Below are 23979 nucleotides of genomic sequence, written 5' to 3' on the forward strand. Positions count from 1 at the left end.
AACTCCTTGACGATGTTGAAGAGCTCCTTGCTGTCATGGGCGTTCTTGTCCAGTCGTTCCCTCAGAGATTTCTTCTTGGTGGTGCGGATGAGCTGGTGATGTTTGCGAGTGGCGAGTTTGAGTGCTGTTATGTTGTCGGCGGTCTTGTTGAGGAGCCAGGCCTTCTCGAGGGTGCGGCAGGCCTTCTTGGAGTCCTTAAGTTCGTCGGTGAACCAGGGGGCCTTCTTGCTTCTGGGCCTGGTGAGGGGGTTCTTCAGTGGGGCGAGGTCGTCGGCACAGGAGGTCAGCCACTGCTTGAGGTCGAGGGCTGCTGTGTTAGGGTCCGTAGTCCTGACAGGTGGGCTCTGGCTGAGGGAGGTGGCAAGCTGGTCGGCGGTGATCTTGCTCCAGTTTCTGTGGGGAGCCTGCTTCGGGTGATGGTGGACCGTGTTCTTTCTGAAGCTGAAGTGGACGCAGCTGTGGTCAGTCCAGTGAAGTCCGGTGGAGTGGCTGAAGGTGACGTGTTTGCTGGACGAGAAGAGTGGGTCGAGCGTGTGGCCGGCGTAGTGGGTGGGGGTGTTGACCAGTTGCTGAAGTCCGAGGTTGGCGAGGTTGTCCAGCAGGGCGGTGGTGTTGCGGTCATTGTTGTTCTCCAGGTGGAAGTTGAGGTCCCCGAGGAGGATGTAGTCGGCGGAGGTAAATTTTGCAGCATTCCCACCTAAAAATGGCAAAACAAACACCAGTTTGGCTGTGCTTCCCAGACTGGCCATTATGTTTTACATTGAAAATGAAATTTTAAATGAATAAGGGATAGTGTGAATTTCTTTGGATCCCCTGTGAGCCTCTCGAAAGGCGCTACAGGTATGATGGATATGCTATCAGTTATATATGTGAGTGAGACTTAAACTCTTGATGCCTGGCACCAAATCTCTTACTTAACTTCAAGTAGTTCTGATTGTAAAGCTTTATTACCAGGCCTTAACAAATTGACATCCTTTTGTAACTTGGATACTACATCTAATAATTGAGTTTGAGTATTGTTTGACTCCATCGCTTAGATTAGACTATAAAGTGGGCTAGGTGATTATTTTACACTAACTTTGTGAACAGGATTTGTATGTGTTTATTTAATAATGCACATTGCTACCCCAACGGGGTTTCCCAGTGCTGGTGGTGAAAGGAAAAATCGAGACCCAAAAGCTAGAAAAGTCAGGTCTTAAGCATCTTCCTCAATGTCCCATAAGAATTACAGAGGTGAAGCTGGAGGGGCCGAAAATTGCATAGCTTAGATCCTAGAAACCTAAAGTTCTGTCCACCCTGTCTAGTCAATCTAACTCTGGGGATATTGGCAAGATTCAGTTCTCTAGACCGAAGCACTCGATTAGGGATTTAAGGGCAGATCAAAGATAGAGTGCATGGTGGCCCAGCTTTGTGCAGTTGTTTGTAAACATAGTAAAGGATACAACAGAAGCAATGTTATTTGCAATTTCTCACTATCCTCACCAATGAATACATCTGCTAAGAGATGATAACCATTGGTAGAAGTGGGGGAAATAAAATAAAACAATAGAGAAAACAGGAGACGCAGGACACTAAGCTCTGCTTCAGCACTTAAGGGGTCAAGGAAGTCTGCAGGTTGTGGTCCATCTCTACAAGATAAAGCAATGTCTATTATAAATAGATGTTATTTCAGTGGAATACTAAATGTAACTGCATTTGTAACTCGATATACCTTAGCATTATCTCTGTACAACCAACTCTCTATACTTCAATAGGTAACCTGGATTTCCTGAAAGTTAAACACAAGGAAGCATGAAAATCTTGCCAAATGCATGTACACTCGCACCTCTTACCAATGTTTAGAATAGCTACCTCATCCTGTGTCACTTCACACTCTTGTGGAGAAATGTATGGTTTCTACTCTTCTGTAGACCTGAAAAATAAGGAACACCATTAACATCAAGTTCCCGACTTAGCAATATCTACACTGGCTGGAAATCTATCTAATACCATATATATATATATTTTTAACCAATGGCCGGAAAGCAATGAGAGGGAACTCGATGGTGCTCCTGACCATCTGGTCTGTACGCCTCGCTACCGCTTGCCTTGTGTTGCCAACATTGGTTCCATCCCAACGCGTTTCGAGGCTGACACGCCTCTTCTTCATGTGCTGTTGAGTCAAGATTTGCATTGATTGCTCACATCATGGGATATGGTGTCCCTAGGAGGTAAGCACACATTGTTTCCTTAGTTGGTTCAATGCAAAAGATGAATTTTATAAAAACATTATTAACATCCTTAGTAGGAAGGCAACAGAAAGCGGGCTTAGTGTGCATTCGGAACGCCGTGCTGAACGAAGCGGAATTGTTTCCCTTCACAGCCTTTATTTGCAAAATGGTGCTCCTCTCCACGGCAGGGCAGCCGTGTAATATATTTTAACCAATGGCCTGGAAGCAATGAGAGGGCATTCGATGGTGCTCCCGACCATCTGGTCTGTACGCCTCGCTGCAGCTCGCCTTGTGTTGCCAACATTGGTTCCATGCCGACGCGTTTCGAGTCTGACACGCCTCTTCTTCATGGGCCGTTGAGTCAAGATTTGCATTGCTTGCTCACTTCCTTTAATCATTTCCAAATTGGTGAAACACGCCCCCAGTGGGCTTAGCTTGGTGCAGTCTTTGCGGCATCATGGGATTTGTAGTCCCTAGGAGGTAAGCACACATTGTTTCCTTAGTAGGTCCAATGCAAAAGATGAAGTTTTTAATATATATATATATATATGATCAAGGCCTACAGAGGCTGAAACACGTAATGGCGGCACAGCGCACAAATTAAATAAAACAACTTGCACAAAGAAAGTGGAGTCCGTTCCGTTTCTGGTTCCAGGTTTCAGGGAATCAGTGGAGAAAAGGATTGTTTGTAATATATATATATGTGTGTCTGTGTGTGTGGGTGTGTGTGTGTATGTATATATATATATATATATATATATATATATATATATATATATACACATTATATGTAAATGACAATGTTATTTAAAACCCAGCGTTTTAAATTAACAAAATCACTGAAATTCACCAGTTAGTTATTTCAAATAACTGTAACTCATGCCTTAAAGTAATTGTAACTTTTGCATTGGCAGATTCTACCATCATATGTCACTCCTAAACGTTTGTGATATTTAGATATGGTCATTGTAGGCTGTTATTTTCATTTAAGGATACATATATGCCTCTGTACTAATGCAAACTGGGATCAAATTCATGGATGTTCATGGTATCGGATTCTCCAATTTTGTCATACAAGCTGTTTGTAGCATGTATTCCTTGAGACTATTTGACCAATCTTAAATAAACACACATGTTTGTAGTTGATTCAGAGAAGGGATTTCTGTATGGGAGTACAGGGGATCTTTTAAACATCTAGATAAAGCTCTTGGAGGAGGGTGAAACGTAGGTGTTTTGTGGCTTGGTGGTGCGCTGTTATTGTACCAATGGGTTACCTGTTTTTATTTATGATAGAATTTGAGTACCTTTTTACATTTAACCACATCTTGGTCTCCAGTTTTTACTTGCTTGGAACTTGGTTCTTGTGTAAAAGAATTACCATTTTGTGATGCAAAAGCCCTTTCTGGTGAAATTTATAAACAATCTGTAATACTCCACAACTCAGTCCAATACGTCAGTCCCTTAGATAACAAGCACCAGGATCTATATCTTTTGATATGTCACCTGTTGATATCGTGCTCTGCTTGCGTGTCCGTATATACTCCATGTACAGGAAGATTGAACATTAGCTTTTCGTTCATAGTGTTAGGATGCAAAATATGTATTTGGCACAAAGAATCAAGGCACATATTCATGTAGGGATGAAGAGCTCTACTTTAAAAATACCGAGTATTTTTAGGTAATCTGAACATAAGGAGACGTGAGCACCATGTTAAAAAATATATATAATATTTTGGGATTTCCAATTAGATTCTTGAATGTAATGTTTTGCAAAATTGCATCCTTGCTTCTGTTGTGCCAATAAAGAAATATTATTTGGAATATGGACTACAGTACATTTGGTACAGTTTTACGATTGTAGGGCACAATACTGGATTTTTAGAAATTGTTTTGCATATATGCTGTAGAATTTATTTAGAATTGTTATGCAAATTATAATTCCAAGACCTTTGAAGGAAACACTTTACATTCTTGTTTGACACAATTACAATTTCAAATGGGGAAGTGGGGACAAAAAATTATTCTTACAATATAACAATTCAATTTCTGGCTAGCTCTATAGAAAAATAGTAATGCCCAATTTATTTTTTCTAGTGAAGGAACTCCTTCTCCCAGAGTAGAATTGCTTCACAATATCGACCCCATGTATATGGATGAAGGTCCATGTAAGTATGAAAACTTGTTATTGTTATCAGCCTCACTGTATGATATTCATTGATGTTTCATATCCACCCATGGTGGCGAGGGCCACCCTCTATACAATTGCTAATACAGCTGTTTCCTTTTCCAACATGTCTCAGGATAAGACCCTCTGACCCCCATGGTGTTTCTTTTTCTCTTTCGTTCTCTGTTAGAACTGTTTGTTAGGCGCTTATTTAATTGAACTTAATATAGTCCATCCACTGTGGCCACTGAAATATATCCTACTTCTTTTAATGTATACATTCTGTGCATGAAAGGCAAAGATAACATTGCTGAACATAATGAAGACAGCGGGCTTTACTGGAAGAACTAAAGCACCAGTAAATTATCTGTGTTGGGTGTAAATATTCTTTAGTTACATGTTCAATGGGTACCTTAAATACTGAAGTCAACATCGCTACTTGGCTTTAACTTTATATATATATTTTTTTAAACTTTATTTATAATTTCCACACATAAGAACAAACAAAGCACCATTATTTGCCGGCCAGGCGTTACACAGCTCAATACAGTCTAAGATCCATTGGGCACAAGCACCTCATCTACAATCTGGACCTGCAATATAGTCACATACATCGAGCAAGAGGCACACCACCCCCCAGTTTCTTCGATCAGGCCCTCCCGTGGCCCAGATACTGCCAGGCTTGATTAGTGCACCATTTCCATTCAAGCAGAGGGGTCAGCGGGCTATGCCTGTGCTATCCGATCAGAGGGATTGACAGCCCCCCACCCCCACCTAAGTGTCTTCTGTGTGAGCTAGCAGATATTGCTTGAGGGGGCCTCAAATGTCTGAGGGTCTCGAGGCCCTGGGCAGCGTCTCCGCATACCGAGTTATTTGCTCCTGACAATACGTCATATCGCGCAACCACTCCTTGAATTTGGGGGCCCGCCCTCTCCCCCAGCGACACGCCACTCTTCGCTTGGCAAGTAGCAAGGCCATCGCTGCATATTTGCGGCACGCTCTGGGGATTTGTTTCATGTAGCCCAGAAGAGCGATCAGCGGGTCTGTCCCCACCGGCTGTTCTATCATCTCCACGAGCGCCCCGAAGACGCGTTCCCAGTAATCCATCACCACCGGGCATTCCCAGGCAAGGTGCATAAACTCAGCCCCCTCTCCGCCGCACCTGTCGCAGCAATCCGAGTCCCTCAGCCCAAGACGGTATAGCCTAGCCGGCGTGTGGTACATGCGCTGCAAATATTTGTAATGAATAATTCGAAGCCGGGCACTGCCCGAGATCTCCGCGGTCTGCAGACAACAATAAAGCCACTGGTCATCTGTGAGTTCCCTGCCCATGTCGTGTTCCCACTGTGTTCGGGCATCCCCACTGGGGCGGTCTCCCTCCGCTCGTATCATTCGATATAGGTTAGACACCGCATGTCCTGGGGTCTTGCATTGCAACATGTGGTGTAGTGGCTTAAGAGAGTCCGGCTCCCGCGGGAAGCCCGGAAAGAGGGCCCGTATTCCCTGTCTCAGTCGCACGTAGAGAAACATTTCCAGCGATGTAGGCCGCACATCATCAAAAAATAGCGCGGCTGTACAAAGGGTCCCGTTGTAAAACAGAGCCCCCCAAGTCTGCTTGCGCACCCGAGCGCACCGTTGCCGAAATCCCGTCTCTTGCAGCAACGATAGGTCAGGGTGGTATGTCAGGGGCAAGGCCGCCGAGTAGATACACGGCGCTCCCACGACCTTCCTAATGTAATGCCATGCTCTGGTTGTGCTCGTAATTGTTGACATGTCTCCCCCACGTGGACGAGGCGGTTCGTGAATCACCCCATCCAGGGGGATTGGGTCCGCTAGCCAGTGTTCCGCCGCCACCTGCGGCATGCAGGCTGGAAGATGCACCCAGTAGTACAGGTAGTGGGCCTGAGCACATGCGTGGTATAATTCAAAGTCCGGAATGTCAAAGCCCCCGGCTTTAACTTTATATATTACGTCTCTAACTCCAGCTGAACATTTTCAAGTTAAGCACTATGTAGGCATATGACTCAATTGAAATCACCACTAATACATTTTTGTAATTCGGTTTGAGTTAGGTCCATGAATAAGATTCCTCTTACATTTGACTGACCTCACAAGTTTGTGGTGATAATACCTCAATTGGCACCAACTAAATTCCCAAGGCTTTAGGGAATACTTTATATGCATGGGATCCTCACCTATTTCCTTCCAAAGGTTAGGATAGGCTCCTGGTGTGGTCAGTCTACAGTTCCCGAGCTTTGAGGCTGGCCACTCTAGCCATTAGGCCACATCCTCTCCCCTTTCTCGAACACAGCATACTACTCCTTTCCTTTCTGACAGCCCTAATAAATAATCTTCTCAAACAATATTGAAACCCATTTGCAGTCTCAGAATCCTGGGACCTCTATTACAACTACCCTAGGGGGCACCTGTATGAAGGTTCCCATGATCTTCACATGCATCTACCCACTGCTCCTGGCATCCCCCTCTTCCCTTGCCAGATCCTACCTCCTCTTCTTCCAGTTCTCAAATGACTTGCACTCTCCTTCACCTCAGCACTAGCTCTAATGTTCCAATAATGACATCACACATGCTTCAGTTCTGACTGGTACTGGAACTTTATGCACAACATCACACATGCAAACACCTGTCCTACTTTTAGGAAATGCAATTCCTAATCGGTCAACGACCCAATGTCACTGTGAATGCTGCCAATACTAAATAACACTGAACCACTAAACGGCGTATAACTATTACTCCTCCTGAAGCAGTGATTCGTTTGTTATGTTATATTACGTTAGTGGGTAAATTTATAGCACAGAATTCGCCAACTACTTGGCCTATTCGCGTTTCCATATTATGATCTGCATTTGTGATTCATCCTGTGGAGATTCCATTCCGGGGGAAAATTATTCTTGAGTCACCTTTGGTGAGTTTGCGGCTTGGAGGTTAATGGGTAGCCTAATGGTGGTGTTTCCCTGAGGGGGGACTGGCATTTCTGCTTTGGGGTTTGCATTGGGGGCTCGGCTCTTTTGGCCCTGTCTGTGACCCGTGTGATGGTTGTCTGTCAGAAGTTTAGTACAGTGCCTAGCCGATTCCTTACCGATCCACCCATCTTCCCCGCAAATGAATTTCTAGGGACAGGGTTAATCCATTTCAGGGCCAAGTTTCTACACCAGTGGTCATGGTCAGTGTTCTTCACTTCCGGTAGTGTATGACGCTGACGATGCACGCGGAGCCGAACGACACCAGCTGCCGCCGTACAGGGGTGCTGCTCTCGAGGGGTCTTCCGGACACATTCTGACGCCTGGGAGATTCTGAGGTAAGGAATCTGCGGGTAGATATAGTCTCTACTAGATAAGGCGTTACCGAACGTAAGTAACTTGTTCATTAGATTGGAATTACAGGCATAATTCAGACTGGATGTGGTACATGTAAACTTTAAAGATAAGGTACTACTTTAATTTAAAATCACATTTCCACCTCCAGTTATTATAAAAATGGGATTCCAGACTCGGTAAGGACATACACCTACATAAATGAGGGAACGGCCATAAAAAGGAAAACAAGTAAAACACCACTGCATTTAGCAAAACGACTAACACTTACTGATGTAACTCATTGAACTCTCCCCAGGTTTTGCATAGTTCATGTTTAGTATTACAGATAATTACTTTTTTTATATTTAGATGTGCATATCTTATCTATTTTATTTTTTTCAGACTGACTTTATTATCTACGATGAAAGCCCTTGAAAGCTGCCATCTGCTAACATATTAGAATTATTTTAAAGTTTCAGAGCCCGAGTCAGATGTTACCTTCAAGCTCTTGCAAATAATTTGAAACCATGATCCATTCACTGATGCACATGCCCAGCAATTATAGGTTTATAACATTTTTAAATGTTTCATTCGTAATGGGTACACTGTATGCTAAGCAATATTTTATGCTGAGTAAGCATTCAGTTAGAACCAGTTTCATTGTGTTGCATTGTGAGCAGATCCTTAATCATGTGTTCTCTAATATTTCCTCTGATATTTCTTACGTCCATAGCCATAGATCAATTTTCTTTCTCTACACCTGTGCTTGAAAAACGTACACAAAATCTTAGAAAAACTGTAATATGCAATTTTTGATTCAAGCTATGTGTGTAAGGAAAATATAAAAATGTCAAGGCACTATCCCGGACTGCCTAAAAGTAGGACAGTTAACACCTAGTCTGAAAAAACCCACGGCAGATTGCTCGGACCTTAACAACGTTTGCCCAATCTCCAACATTCCGACTTTGGCAAAGGTCCTTGAAAAATGTGTCCAGGTCCAACTATGCAACGATATAGAACAATTCCAACTTCTTGATCAATTCCAATCTGGCTTCTCCAAGTCCACAGCACTTAATTACCTCTCACACACATAGGGGACAATGTGCAAGAAATGCTGAATCAGAATTAATCATGCCTTCTAATCCTCCAGACCTATCGTCTGCTTTCGATACAGTTAAATATGAAAGCCTCCAAGACTTACTAGAATGGAGAATGGGGCTATCGTGGTCCGTCCTAAATTGGTTCACCTTATTTCTCCACAACAGAACTCAAAGAATCAAGGTTAACCAGTCCCTGTCCAATGCCCACACCGGTCACGTTAGGAGTCCCACAGGGGTCCTCTCTTTCACCTACTCTCTTCAACCTATTCATGGAGCCTCTAGCTGAAATTTCTAAATCTTCCTACATTCATTATCAAATGTATACTGGTAAAAAACACTTAAAATTCTCTTCCTCAGACGATATTTGGTCCCTCAACACAACTCTACAAAAAACCCAAAATTAGCTAACCCACGACCACCTCAAGCTAAATGCCCTCACTACGGAATTCCTCCTAATCGTCCCATCCAAACATTCTCCTCAAATCAAATTAGGGCTGAAGCATGTAACTGCTCACCACACATTAGAGAATCTACGAGATCTCTGGGAATAACACTTGACAAGAAGCTGAACATGCAGAAGCACATCAGTACTGCCAGCAAAGTAGCGAACGACCCAATGAAAAGTTTAAGAAAATTAAAACCCTTCCTCCCCTAAGAAACGTCAGTGCAGCGGCTCCAGCCCTAGTTATTCCCAGGCTGGACAATGGAAGTACTGCCATATGTGACCTTCCTAGATTCAAGTTGGCACCTCCAAAGGCTTCTATTAACACTGCTGCTTGGCTCATCACAGGAACAAAACAAAAAAACACATGACTCCAGATCTAAAATCCCTAAACTGGTTCCCAAATGAGGCAAGGATACAGTTAAAATTGATTGCATGACCCATAAAGTATTACACTACAGCACCCCAAGGTGCTTGGCACAAAAACTAGAATCATCTGGTTGATGCAGATCCTCTAGATTAGCACCAGCACCTTGTTGCTGAAACCACAGAAATCCCAATAAAAGAAAACTTGCTACAGAGTCTTCTCGGGTATTGCCCTGAGAGCTTGGAACTCCCTACAACCTGAAATCAGACTGATCGCCTCAACTGCATAATTCAAAAAAGAGGTTAAAATATTACTTATGATGGCGATGTCTGGAGTGGTACCCATTTGCGCTCCTTTCAAGATCTGCAGGCCAGGCACTCTCTCCACCCCTCCCAATTTTTCCGCTACCTGCAGCTGCGCCATGCCCTTCGCTCATACATCCCAGATGGTACTTCCTTGCCGGAATACAGTTTCCAGAATATACCAATCACTCACCAATAATACCCCCAACTCTCTCTCTCAACTCCGTGATAAGTGGGAGGGCTGGCTTGGGGCTCTAGAGGATGCCGACTGGAGAGATGCCTTGTTGGGCCCTAAAAACAATCATGGTCTTGGCGTGGTTTCGGTTGGTCCAAGTCTACTTCTTGCATGCTGCCTATCTTACACCGCTGCGCCTTCACAGCGCGGGGCTCCAGTCGGATGCCCTTTGCCCCCGCTGCTCCCACCCCAGCGCAGACTTCTATCACATGGTGTGGCTCTGCCCTGCGATACAGAGGTACTGGGAGTCCTTAATAGGAGAATTGATGGAGGTCTTGGGCTTGGAGGTTCATCTGGCTCCTACACGTATTCTCTTGGGCATCACTGATGGATTGGACGGTAGCAGAGCCGAAAAGCTTTTTCTTAACACGGCCTTGGTGGTAACAAAGAGGGATATCGCTGCCCATTAGCTGACGGCTACCTCACCAACATTGGCGCGTTGGCACAAGGGGGTGGACTGGTGTGCTGCCCCGGAACGACCTCTTTATGTGGCCAGGGGATGCCCTGGGAAATTTTGCCGAATGTGGGGGGAGTGATAGAGATTTATGGTGGGTCGGTTGGATCTATGGGTTGCCTCTGGAGATGTTGACCTTTGATTTGCATGTACGTCACTTTTCGTATCAATGTGGAATGTGCTTACCCTGGACTATTCTCATGCGATGTACCTCTGAATGGTGCTGTTTGTTTGGTTACTTTGAAAACTCAATAAAATTGATTATCAAAAATAATATTACTTATGAACAAATTTCTGCTCTAGGTTTCAAAATTTGACTCGGTATCTACACTCATGATTGTTATTTGAATGCTGGATCATGTCTGTTGTCTTGTCGACTTGGTCCTATGGAGGTAGCTCTCCTCAATTTGTGAGCTTACACAGTCTGTACTCTCTTGATTATGTTGTTGTTTGCTCTCCTGTTTCTTCCTTCTAATCATCTGTAAGGCACTCTGATACCCTCACGGGTCATGTTCGTATGATATAAAACTTTATAAAATCAAAGAATAGTGACTATTGTATTCTTTTAATAGCTGTGTGTAGCTAAAGTTGGTCCCTGTAATATGGTGCCTCTACTGGCTGATCAAGTCCTGGAAGGAAGTATCCTGGTGGAGGATTAGCATCTAGGCTTGATGACTTGTACTTGCAGTACATTTGCCGGTGTACAGTGATCCAAAGACTGCTTCCTTCAAGGTAACTCATAGAGTGCCTGCATATCATTGTACACCAAGGTGTCTTCACTTATGGTCAATGGTGTGTGTGTGTTTAGGAATACAGACAATATCTGACCGCACATGTCTGATACATTAACTGTGTGTCCACTGAGAAGGCATCAGTAGCATTTGGTGAGAGGGGACTTGTGAATAAGATAAAAGCTGGATCGTTCATGTATGTTAACAGACTGATAACACCAACATTTAAGGGTGCCCGGCAGGATTTGTTCATGGCAGAAGAATTAAAATTGAATGCTTACACTGCAGCTATTGCCAAATTGGTAAACATTTTGTAAAGAGGGTGCATAATTTGAGATTGGTACGCAGTTTTTCTAGGGACAAGGTGATGGAAAAAGTAGCTAGTTCTGTGGCTGCACTATGCCCACTGTTGTCTACATGTTTGTTCACAGGTATGAAAGACAAATGCATCCGGTTTGGAAGGAGGGAGGGGGAGATGGCACAGATGGCGTTGGGTTGGGTGGCAAGAGGTCAGTTATAATGTTTTACGTTTGTGACAGGAAGGAGAAGTAATGTTATGTATGACCCCACATTACTCCTCCGTCACTGTATAGCAGTTGAAAGCAGGGACAGATATGTTTGGGGGTCATAGATAACGTAAAATTATACACATGTAAAAAGTGAGTCCCAAAGATGTTTTTCACCTCGGGGTTCTATTTAATTACACTAGTGTCGTTATCTATTTGATGTCACTGAGAACCCCTTGGTGAAAAACATTCTCATTATTCACTGTTACCCATTCATAATTCCAAATATTTCTCTATTTTCCTTTTCAGCATGCCATATACATTACAAACTTAGCATAAGCTGTTGTATGCAAGAGGGTCAGGACAAGTTATCCCCAGAAAAGTAAATTGGTTAATGAATTTTAAAGAACTTACTTACAGTATGGAATATGCCAAAGGAAGTAATATGCCTGTTGCTGATTCTAGGTCACAGTGTAGAAGAATGAAAAGAAGCTCAAAGTGGAGTGGATAAGGAATGAGTGTCCATTAAGTGTATGACCTGTATCAGCAAATATGAATGACCACCAACTTTGTGAGAGAATGATGAAATACAGAGGGTTCTGAATTTAGTTGTAGGAAGATGTGCCAGTGATGTTACAGAAGGGTAAGAATTATTTTATGGATAGAGATGACTAGAACATGGGAATGCTGAGTTTAATGTGACAGTGTAGTTAGTATGCCACCAGCATGAGTCATAGAAACTATGCCACCAGCATGAGTCATAGAAACTATTAAACAAGTATTGGCAAAGCCAATAGGTCTGGTGTTGGCTAACAGCCTTTTGGCATTGTCTTTGCTTATTTTGTCATTGTTTTTGTGAAACTTTATTGTTGGGGAAGCTACCTGATCCTCCTCAGTCTAGGGGGAAAAAATATGTTTTGTTCTCATAACGCATACATTGCCATAGTAGTCCCTCGCACTGATGGGAGCTGCTTTGTGTATGGATGTGCTCCATGTGAAAGGGTACAATGACGTCACTCACAGTGTAGTTAGTCAATGGCTGAAGTAACCTGACGTATTGCTCCATGTAGTAATGGCAGAAGGAGAATCTGAATGTGAATGACACAATAACCAATCAATGGATGAAAAGTTTTCTTAAATATTATACATATCATTTTAACAAGAGACCTAAACATTGAAGCATGAACGTCACTTCATTGAGTGTTACTCAAATCATGGGATGAGGGATTTGAACTGTTGGTCAGTCTCCGACTGAAGCACAAGAGTTGATTAAGTTCCACTTGTGACCGTAGCAACAACATGCAGGCAGTCAGTAGGGTGCCTTTCTATAGGCTTAAGATACATTTGGTTGCTTGGGAAAATACAGTATAAAGCATCATTGGTTAGGGGAGTATGATTGGTAGGTCTCTGCAGTATTCCTCAGTTATAATGGACTATTTCTACAGGCCATTGTAGGTAGAATGTGTGGAGAGCGTCACAGCGGAGGTTGTGATTGCGAACTCTGAGTATGTTTTTCTCATGTGGGTACACCCAAGATCAAAGTAACTGTCAGTGGTATTCAGTTCCCATATATGTGTATGAAGGAGCTCTTGTGTTGAAACCAAAGAACAGCCTTGCATGAACTTCGGGGTTCATGGGTTAGGACAACTGGGTGGTCAATGAAACCGGACTGTTGGCGTTTAAGCAGTTTAAACTGAAGAAGGGTTGATGCACATATGTCGTCGCTGGACAAGACCGCCATGATTGCAAGCGCTGGTCAAATTCCATGTTAGGTGATGAGAAGTAGAAAGATTGAGGGAACTCAGTCTGGGTTGATGAAGCGAGGAGTGGAAGTCGAAGTGGATGAGAAGTTGGTGGAGAGTGCGGTTGTAGAGCAAAGAAAAGCAACCTGTAGGAAAGTGACAATAAAAGATGCAGTTGCCAGGACAATTCTGTTTCGGTTCTTCTAGGTTTTCTAAGGCCTAGGGTGTGGGTGGCATTATATAGGTGGAATGCATGGGGTGTTGAAAGGAGGAAAACAAATTGTAGGTTACGGTTTAAGTATTGTATGTGGTCAGATGGGTCTGTGTTTGTGTATAGTAGTGGTCAGTGTTCTGAGAGGAAGGGCATGTGGTGTGATTTAGGTGTACAATGTATGCTATTAGTCTGTGTTGGGGTGGGGTGATTGTTCTTAAGGATGTTCTGTGTTGTTGTGGGAACCAAGCAGACAGTTCCACAACGCGTCTAATGGCATGTGTGTAGATGTGGCTGAGTCTGAAGTGTACTTTGTGCAATAAAACTCTTCCTCCTCGGTGTACTGTTTGTCCTCCCTTTAATATACGGTCTAAAGGAGAACTGATTGGGTCTTGCAGCCAGGACACACACCTTCCCTGATACAATATCAGTGTGTTAGGCTTCAGTCGCTGGCAGGTCAAAGGGTATCGCGAAGGGAGGCTTTTCGTATACATGTCACTCACTTCCCTAAGCCCACCAGTCATGCTGAATGGATTTTTTATATACAAGTATGGCATTCTCTGCACAAGTATCACGACAGGGCCATGATCACTAGGCGGGAAATATTTTGGACAAAATAGAATGCTACACGGCTGCCAGACTGAACTGCGAAAGACAGAGCACTGTGCGTCCCACTTAAGAGTAACTACTTGACCTGTGGGTGTGGAATGACCACAGTCCCCGCTATTCTTAGGGTCTGCGGGTGGTCAGAACAAAGACTAGTATTGTCCAAATCCCATTGCGCACCCCTGTTTAATTAGTCCTATGAAGTTTATTATTTCTTAGGAGAGCTGATCCCCTTTCTTATAAGGCCTCATATGTCCTAATTTCCACAGCTAACATTTCTTCAATAGCGACTGCATAACCTCGGGTTAGTCCAATTAGCACTCTGATGTCTGTGATAGCACACAAATGTAGCATTTTTGCTTTATACCTGCCCCTAATGAGACCAAAAGGATCTTAGCATAAATCAGATTAGTATCCCAAGAGAGGAAAGGCCCTCCAGAAAATAAAGACATAAATATACACTCATACAAGTGTTATTGGCCACGAACTCTTAACCTGTCAAGATTAGAGGAAGGTAGAAGGCGACCCAGGTAGGGAAAACATTTACGGGCAATAAGAGAAATGGGACAGAGATTGAAAAATTGTAGGTGCTTCCTGAAAACTTCTTTAAAAAAAAAACTTGGCTACATTCGGTGAAACGTACGTGGAAAAGGTAGAATGAAAAAGATGGTAGCCAAGGATGACTTCATTAGCTGTTGAGTTTCGTCTCAGGGGATGTGCACCCGAATTTCCAATCTATTTATGAGAACTCGAGGGGTTTTATCTTGTGGAACAAACGACCAGATGTGGCGAGTGCTTTCTCTGACACCCTCACAGGTGCAGGGTGCCTGTTGCTCTAGGGCAGGGGCCTTCAAACTGGGCCCCCACCCCCCAGGGGGCCTCAGCTGATCCCGGGGGGCTCCAAGCTCTGGCCAAAAGAAGCATTATGCTCTGTAATGGGCCATCTCTAATATCTTTTGTCCCTTATGTCCTAGCTGGGAATATGTGACAAAGGGGAAGGAACTCCAAATATTTTTCACAACGCCCAGCCCCACACTGTGGCTACTTTTAATAGATACAGTATAATAGAATAATTGTGAAAAATTCAGAGGGGTGCCTGATGATATTTTTTCCCACTAGGGCGGCGGGCGCGGCAATAAAAAGTTTTAAGTTTTAAGACCACTCCTCTAGGGTGTGACCCATGACCTAAGTGGGGCTTGTCTGACTGGTGCGCCTCTGCCTTGAGGAGCATGGGAGGAGCTTGAGGCATGAATCCCTGCTCAAACATTGGTCCTGCTTTGGCCTAACAGGAGTATGTCAGAGCTCGGGGTCCTTAAAGGTTGTGTAGTATCTTCTCAGTCTACCGACCATGCCCTTCCGCTTCTTTCCTTGCTTATATCTACAGCAGTTTGTCAGTGTCCGTGCCTTAAAAAATGTGCATGGCTACTGCTCATGTTTTAAACTCCCATTCTTACCCGTTTACCCTCATTTTACGCATTTGACAGCATGTCTGCTTTGTGAATACTAGCCTTCTTTATTTTTGATCTACACTCACACGGCATTCCACTGCTACTCTAGCTTGGAAGGCACTCTGTAGCCGTCTGAATGTTGTCACCCTAACTATAATTAAGGTCTGCATGCCTATCTCTTACATCTCTCTTCCATCACTCTGTTAGGCGCTGCACCCCAAGACAAGATAAAAGGACCTCTTGTCTTTCATGCTTGATACCAAAATGCTTCCCACATAGCAACACAACAAATATTACACTGCCAGTCAAGCACTCTCCCAGAAAGTCGCATACTACCCTTCTGAAAATACGCTTCCGCACCCCACAGTGGAGTATGGAGCGCTATAAAAGTGCTCAAGTGGAATACAATGGATATCAGAATAATTAGGTGACAATGTAGGAAATGATACATCAAGACATTTTTTCCAGTGCTATCCTAGTACAAAGAGAAATAGGGGCAAATCAGTCATAGTTGGAACCTGGGTAAATGAGTAATATGACACAACAGTTCCTTAGTCATTCAAAAATATTTCAAACTTTTTGGGGAGGAGTCCATGCAAGCCCCACACTAATAAATGTTAGAACACAAAATCATTGTATCTGAAAGTTTATTCCAGCATATACCTACATAATAGAATAAAAACGCATAGGGATCATAATAATAATACAGACACTTATAAAGCACGACAGCTACCTCAAACAGAGGTGTCCCGGCGCTAAAGAGGACAGTAGTGCAGCACTGGACAGCCAAAAACCAAGTCCCTGGACCCTTAATCTGCCCCAAAGAGCCAATTTTTAACCATTTTCCTGAAAAGGGTCTCAGTTTCTATGGTGCGGAAGTTACTGGGCAAGAAGTTCCACAGATTTGCTGCACCGAGCGTAAAAGATCTGCCTCTCATATGAGATTTCTTGAAACGGGGAATGCACAGTAAATTTTGTGAATTGGACCTCATGGATCTTGACTGCTTAGAACCACGTAATCTGTGTTTTAGATAGTTAGGGCGTCATAGTGGGCTGGTGAGCCCAAGAACTGTGCAGTACAAGTGAAGCAAGTGACCAAATACAAATAAAGTGCACAGTATGGGAAGGCAACCTACTCTAAGGTTCTCATTCAAGACTTTTGTAGACATCCTACGGCTAAAATAACAGTTCAAGAGTCTTTGGTATCTAGCTGAGGCGTGACCTAAGCAGTAGGTATGTCAACGTTTCGACCCTGTTAAACAATTAAATGATGAAGGGTCTTCATGAGGACAGATGTTGGTAGCAACCTAGGAGAAATGAATAGTCCACATAAGGTCAAGAAATTAATTATACAAGACATCAAAATGCAGTAACACGCATTCATCAAACAAATACACAAAGGATGAAATATTTTATTTAATTCACCCAAAAACATATATAAGAAAATTAATGGTAAGGTTGGAGCTTATCTAGATTCAATTGAGGCAACTCATTGTTCATATTAGCTATACTATATTCTGTTTAATGCAGGTGCACTGTTCCCGCAGAACAATCTGAGGATAGTAACTTACTTTCAAGCCTCCAATTTCAAATTCCATCACATTCACAGAACATTTTAAAATAAATTCTTTATTTATATACACCTTATTAATCTGTTAATGTTGTTTAATTTTCTAAACAGTTGCGTACCCCCTAAGTAGTCTTCACAGACCCCCACGAATCCCCAAACCACAGGTTAAGAACCATTGGGATAGATATTCCAAACTTCACTCCATCATACATTCATGGGGAGAGTTATTTGTTGTTTCGAGACCTGTGCTAATGACCTCTTAGGAGGTGTTCTATTAGCTTACCCATTGGAGAGGTGAGCGGGAAGACTGTTTTCACCAGGTCGCCTAAAAATACCATGAGTGGTTTCAGATACAATGTGATTCCCGTTACTTGCTTTATAAGTGATCAGATTTCTTTCCAAAAGGTTTGAACATATTTACAAGACCACAACTTGTGGAAAAGATGCCCCTCTGTAGAAAATGTTTCCAACACAAGTTGGAGCCTCTTTTCATAGCGTGTACGCTGGTGGTGGATAGGCACCAGCGTAGCTCAGTGGCGGTTGGTGATATAAAAAAAACTGTGGGGCACTACATACATTAAAACATACATACATTTAAAAATTACATTAAAATAAACATCAAAGAAAGAAAAAAAATTAAGTTTCACTTCCCTTATCCTGCAGCACCCCCTCGATGCTCTCCAGTTCCTGGCTCCAGACTCCTCGGAGCACGAGGTGACGTCACACAGCCAACTACCTTATCCAATCAAGACACTGCTCTCATGCTGTTAACAATGTTAAGCAGCATGACTGAAGCATCTAGATTGGCTGGAGCAGGCTTCCTCAGTGCTCCAAAAGGCACTGGAGGCCTGTGTCTGCGCTCCACCCCAGCTGTCTAAGACCGCTGGGTTGGAGAAGTTTGAATTGTGCATGTCAGGCTGGCCGTAGTGAGATAGCTGGCCAAACCTACATGCACACTTCAAACTGAAGTGGCCACTCCTCATTGCTGCCAATCAGCAGCCCCGCCCCACAATCCTTTCGGCAGAGAGTAAAAAAATAAATGGTAATAAAATCATGAATTACCATTTTATTTTGCACTTTTCTGCAGCAATGTTTTGGGGGTAGGGGCGATGCTTCTATGGTGGTACCGCTGCTTTATAGCAAACAAATATTAATAGTATTGCAGCCATATTTTAGCCCAACTCTCCTTTGGAATCTTCTCTACCAAGTTTGTCTCCCAATTCAGAACATATTTATGTTTGGCCTTTGTAGTTAAGTGTAAAAAAGTGTGTTGGAGCCAAGTTATGCCTTATGAATCTGCTTATTTATCAAACGTTTTTCAATTGGGGTGTTGTCCTAATAGCTAATGTTGTATTTCTTTGGAATCCTGTTGTCACATTGTCAGGATAGTCCTGATAAGTAACACCACCATTTACATGCTCATGTTTCTTAAGTTGCCTTCTCTTTTATACACAATGTCTTTTAACATACATTTGCATGCGTAACAATGCAGGATAACATTCTCTGAATCTGCATTGCTTACATTTGTACTTCGGAGGCACACTATTACGACACCTTGTACATTCAGTACAAGGGATAAAGTTCATTGTGCAGATGTCATTATTGTTATTGTCCAGTAGGCGACAAAGCAATCAAACTAGAATAAACAATTGTGGCCTGACAGGGGTTGCGACATGGCCACATGGGTGCTGTTTATTATATATATAGAACCACCCAGGGAAAGGAGAACTCCGCTGCTACTGCGAGGTCACTGCATGCCGGAAATCCAGCTCAGCTGATTCCTGTTTACCAACACAAAGGATGTCCAGCTCTACACCAAGACGGACAGCTTTATGACACTTACCCGCAAGCAATGGGGAGTTAGACCACCCGCCAGGGATTTGGCAGATCACCCACCCTAGGCAAACTAGGTTAGGCAGTGCTATACACAGTACATATATGCCCATATATTTTCACTGTTATAGCACAATGGTGGAATCGTTCATCCTTTTCACTGTTCTCATAATGCTAATTACACTATTCTGCTTCATTCTAGTGATTATTGCAGCACATGTATTTAAAACAAGAATCACAATGCTTCAGTAAATATTGAAACAAGTATTTCTTTGGATATGCACGAGAGTATAAACAAAAGAGTTCTAGATCTGTTACCACAATTTCCTTTTGGAATCATGTTTGTCATGTTCTGAGATTGCACACACATTTGTCACCCTGTAAGGTTAGAGATCCAGATGGTGCACTGTGGGCTAGCAGGGATACAGGCCAACATATGCTGAGGGTGTGCACGGAATCAGTCTGGCACAATCCTGACGTTTTGTTGTGCAACAAACGCACAGTTTTACTGGAGAGGTAGAAGCGGTACGACATGGCGCCACCAACATTCTAGCTTGGGCTTTTATTTAATGGATCATCTGAGTGGTACTCATTTGATACCCTAAGGCCCCCCTACTCACCTATTAACAGGAGACGTCTTTGGTGTTAGGATAAATCCTCCTCAGCTGAGTAGGTAAACCCTATGTATTGGCTCTAGGTTGTTCAAGCTTGAACCTTTTAAAGAATCGCCCCAAAGTGATACCCTCTTTGAATTCAACATATTCTTATGGCTGAGCTGGCAGCACTAAACATAACTGAAAACTGCAGATTCAGTCACTCAGAAGCTGTTGCAAAATGACCTCAAACTTGAGGGTGGGGACGTTACCTTCGTGGTTGAGTCACACGAAGCATTTAGGACAGAGGTATTCTATTAATGGGTTATATTCCCAGCAGTGAACGACCGCTCACAATTGTTTCCCACTTACACTGCAATTGACGTTCCAAGAAACTATACAGCTTATGGAGCTTTTAAAATGCCATTAACTTACCAAGAACATCAAAATTTGTTTGAAGGCGCCCTACCATACACTACTGAAGAAGTTAGACTAGCTCCCCTTAGAAATGAGGGAGTAACATGGCCAGTCTTAGCCGGTTACACACATACCGAAAGGTAGCTAATATGTCCACAGCACAGTTATGATGACTATACATGAGTCTAGTCCGAATATATAGGCGTCTGACACAGTTCGTCATGCGAACAATGACAGTAAATCTTGTGAGGACTGCTCAGGCTGCACAACCACAATTGGCTATACCAGGCATTAGTCCACAGACTATCAATGCTGTTTTATTTTTTTAACATATTTTATTAATATTTTCAGGTTGATGCTGGAACAATAGTATTACATACATGCCGCCATAGATGCATTCTGGCGGTATATGCAAAGTTGTTGGTATCCAGTACAAAAAATAATTATCTACAGAAGCAGTGCAATGGAATGGCCATCATGATCAGACATTCATAATAATATAAAGGAAATAAAAAACAATCCCCAAACCTCCCCAGCCCACCCCCCAGAACAAGATTGGGTGATCCTAGTGTTGTCGAGATTTTCAACAATAGGGGTGTGTGTGAGGGGGCCATGTGGCATAAGAGGCGGCTAGATGCCCAAGTATATGACTTTTAGGATACAGGAGTGAGTGTTCTACTACATACTTCTTGTCTCAGACATGTGTTCTCGGAAGTGTTCCAGCAGTACGGCCCAATCCAACAAAATTGGCTTCTTACAAAGACCCTATATTCCTCACATCGCAGTGCTTCGCTTCCAGCAGAGCCCCAGCTCAGTACCTCCTCTTCCCAGGACCCTCCCTAGGAGCTTGTGGAGACTTCCAGCGCTGTGTTATTAATCTTTTTGCCAGAAGTAATGAAAGGTCGACAAAGCGTTTCATCACTTTAGCCATTTTAGGAAGTGGGTACAGACCCAATATACAGAAATCTAACGAAGACTATCAATACTTTTATGGGTAAAATTCCCACCCAACAGAAGGGAATTCCATTCTGGATCACACAAAAAACAAATCGGCTTGAAGCAACGTTTCCCCATACAGAACCCCAGGAAAAACACAGAGGGCCCTAGTACCATGTCGGGTGGAGTTTTCTCCGCCTGACATCGCCTCGGGCAAGGGACCGACCAACACCCTGTCGGCGGTCCTGACCGACTAATTAGGATGCAACTGTACACTGTTCGTCACATGCCTATACTTTACAATGGGAGCATGATCCGGCCAGAATACATGCTCCCATTGTAAAATAGGAGGTGCAAAGGAGCCTGCCACAGGGTGCAGGGATCAACAGGAGGCACCACAGGTGCCCCCTCAGCCTACAACCGGAGGCAGTGCACCATGAGGGCCCTGCTGGGGGCCTTCAATGTCTAGTTCTGACAGCCTTTCTGTATCAGAAAGGCCAGCACAGAAAGGCTGTCGAAATCTGACATCGTAATCCCTCAGGTGTAAAGAAAACGCCCATAGGATTACTGACAGCATTCCAAATGGCGGACAGGCACTCCGAGCCCATCGGAAGCCAGTCGGAATGACTGGTCACTTTCCTTACCGACCAACTCCATCTAAAGGGTCAGGCGGAAAGGAATCCGACTAGCAGATTACGATGCGGTCAGAACAGCTCCGACCGATTGTTGGAGCCGTTTCCGACCACATGTTAATCGGCCCCAGAATTCTTACCATATGCTAGCCAATCGATGGCTCTCCCTGTGGAAAACTGCACCACTTGGGACACAGCATTCATTGCAGCATATCTCAGGACTCATGGTACATCCTCAGTAGTTGTTTTGCCAGAGCTGCTTAAACAGATTCATAATGAGTATGGGGAAGCCCCTGCCCTTGATTTGAAGATGAAACTGATGGGCAATTTTGCCACAGTATCAATCAATCAATCAATCATAACATTTGTAAAGCGCACTACATACCCGTGAGGGTCTCAAGGCACATGGGGTGAAAACGCTGCTACTGTTCGAAGAGCCAGGTCTTGAGGAGTCTCCTGAAGGTTAGGAGGTCTTCAGTCTGCCGTAGGTGGATGGGGAGGGTGTCCCACGTCTTGGCGGCGAGGTGGGAGAATGATCTGCCGCCAGCGGTCACTCTTCGGATGCGGAGGACGGTAGCGAGGGCGCGGTCTGTGGAGTGAAGCTGGCGGGCAGGGGTGTAGAGGCTGAGTCGGCAGTTGAGGTACGCTGGTCCGGTGTCGTGAAGTGCCTTGTGTGCGTGGGTGAGGAGCTTGAATGTTATCCTCTTGTTGATGGGGAGCCAGTGCAGGTCTCTCAGGTGGGGTGTGATGTGGTTGCAGCGGGGGATGTCGAGGATCAGGCGTGCGGAGGCGTTCTGGATGCGTTGGAGCCATTTCAGGAGTTTGGCTGGGGCTCCTGCGTAGAGTGCGTTGCCGTAGTCCAGTCTACTGCTGACGAGGGCCTGGGTATCCACCATTATGTTAAGTAACATTAAAGGGGAAGCAGCAGCATTGGCTATACACCAGCATCTCACTAATTTGGTTCCAGGATAGCAACAGTGAGAATTACCCAAAATTATCAAAGAAATCTATGCATTCATAGGCAGAGATATTTTTGGGAGCCAGAGCTGCAAAACCTCAAATTAAGAGTAATTCTGAAAAGGATAACTTGAAGCAAGCGCCAAAATCTTCTACGAAGAAGAAGTGGGATAATAAGAAACATAAAGAAAAGGCTTAGTCACGGGATGGATCTCCTCAACAGGAGGCCACTGAAAAGCGCTATAATTTGCATTACCGTTCTAATATTAAAACGCCAGAAAGGTATCAAGAAAGTGAAACACGTTCATCTCATTCATTTCAGAATGCATCCGAGAAACGATCGGAGAGAGGTGGATGGTCAGAGCGCAGATCAGAGGAGTGCGTGAAACCAAAAAAGGACTCAAAATGCTCTTCTGACTACATAAACAAGCATTTACAATGCAATAGGTCTCGCATTTGAGAAAGTTTGAGCTATTGGCATTTGTAAATGACAATGCCTTTTATTTATATGTTGTTTTGTAAAACTGATACATAAAAGGCATTGTCATTTACAATGCCAATAGCTTAAACTCGTGTAACTGTGAGACCTATTGCATTGCAAATGCTTGTTATAAATTAGCCTTAGCTCTCCTGCAAATAAGAACAGTCTGGCATGAACCGCCATGCCACGCTCCCTCTCAACAGGAAAACAAGCACTGTGCACATACCTGTGCCGCAAGTAAGACTTTCCAGGGGGCGGGCCTGGCCGGGTAACTAAAAGGCGACTTTAAATATGGAGTTCTTTTCGTGCTCAATATTCATGTCTTTGACGTTACTGACTAAAACAATGATCGATTCTACAACGACTGTGAAAACCCTTACGATATGCCATATCAACCATGCAATCCTTGTTTTCTGTAGTTTTTTTCATGCGCCATATGACTCTTATATTGTTCATACTTTGGACTGAGTCACCTCCAAGTGAATTCAAGTTTGGTGGGCGGGTGGAGGGCAGGTGGGGGGGGGGGGGGCGGACGGGAGTGTTTATGACAGGGAGCACTTGAGACCTTTGAAATTGACGTGAAGGCAGTGCGAGTTTTCCAGTACCTGTCAGTGCGTCATAAAGGTGTGCAGATTACATGCACATCCAAACCTTGGCCTCTCTGCAGAGCGCACACAGCGATGGTTTCATATTTGCCAACTGGGATTGGGGGAAGGTATGGGATA

The 23979-nt window shown here is 43.8% G+C and overlaps 1 protein-coding gene across 1 annotated transcript in view; it reads left to right on the plus strand.

Moving 5' to 3' along the window:
• ARSB (arylsulfatase B) overlaps positions 1-23979 on the plus strand; it is a 281980-nt gene that overhangs the window by 237435 nt on the left and 20566 nt on the right. Inside the window, exon 6 of the mRNA XM_085632256.1 lies at positions 4305-4375. Within this exon, the coding sequence (XP_085488382.1) occupies positions 4305-4375 (71 nt within the window). The remainder of the gene's footprint in view (positions 1-4304; positions 4376-23979) is intronic.

Source organism: Triturus cristatus, chromosome 2_1 (genome assembly GCF_964204655.1).
Source record: "Triturus cristatus chromosome 2_1, aTriCri1.1, whole genome shotgun sequence".
NCBI classification, from domain to species: domain Eukaryota; kingdom Metazoa; phylum Chordata; class Amphibia; order Caudata; family Salamandridae; genus Triturus; species Triturus cristatus.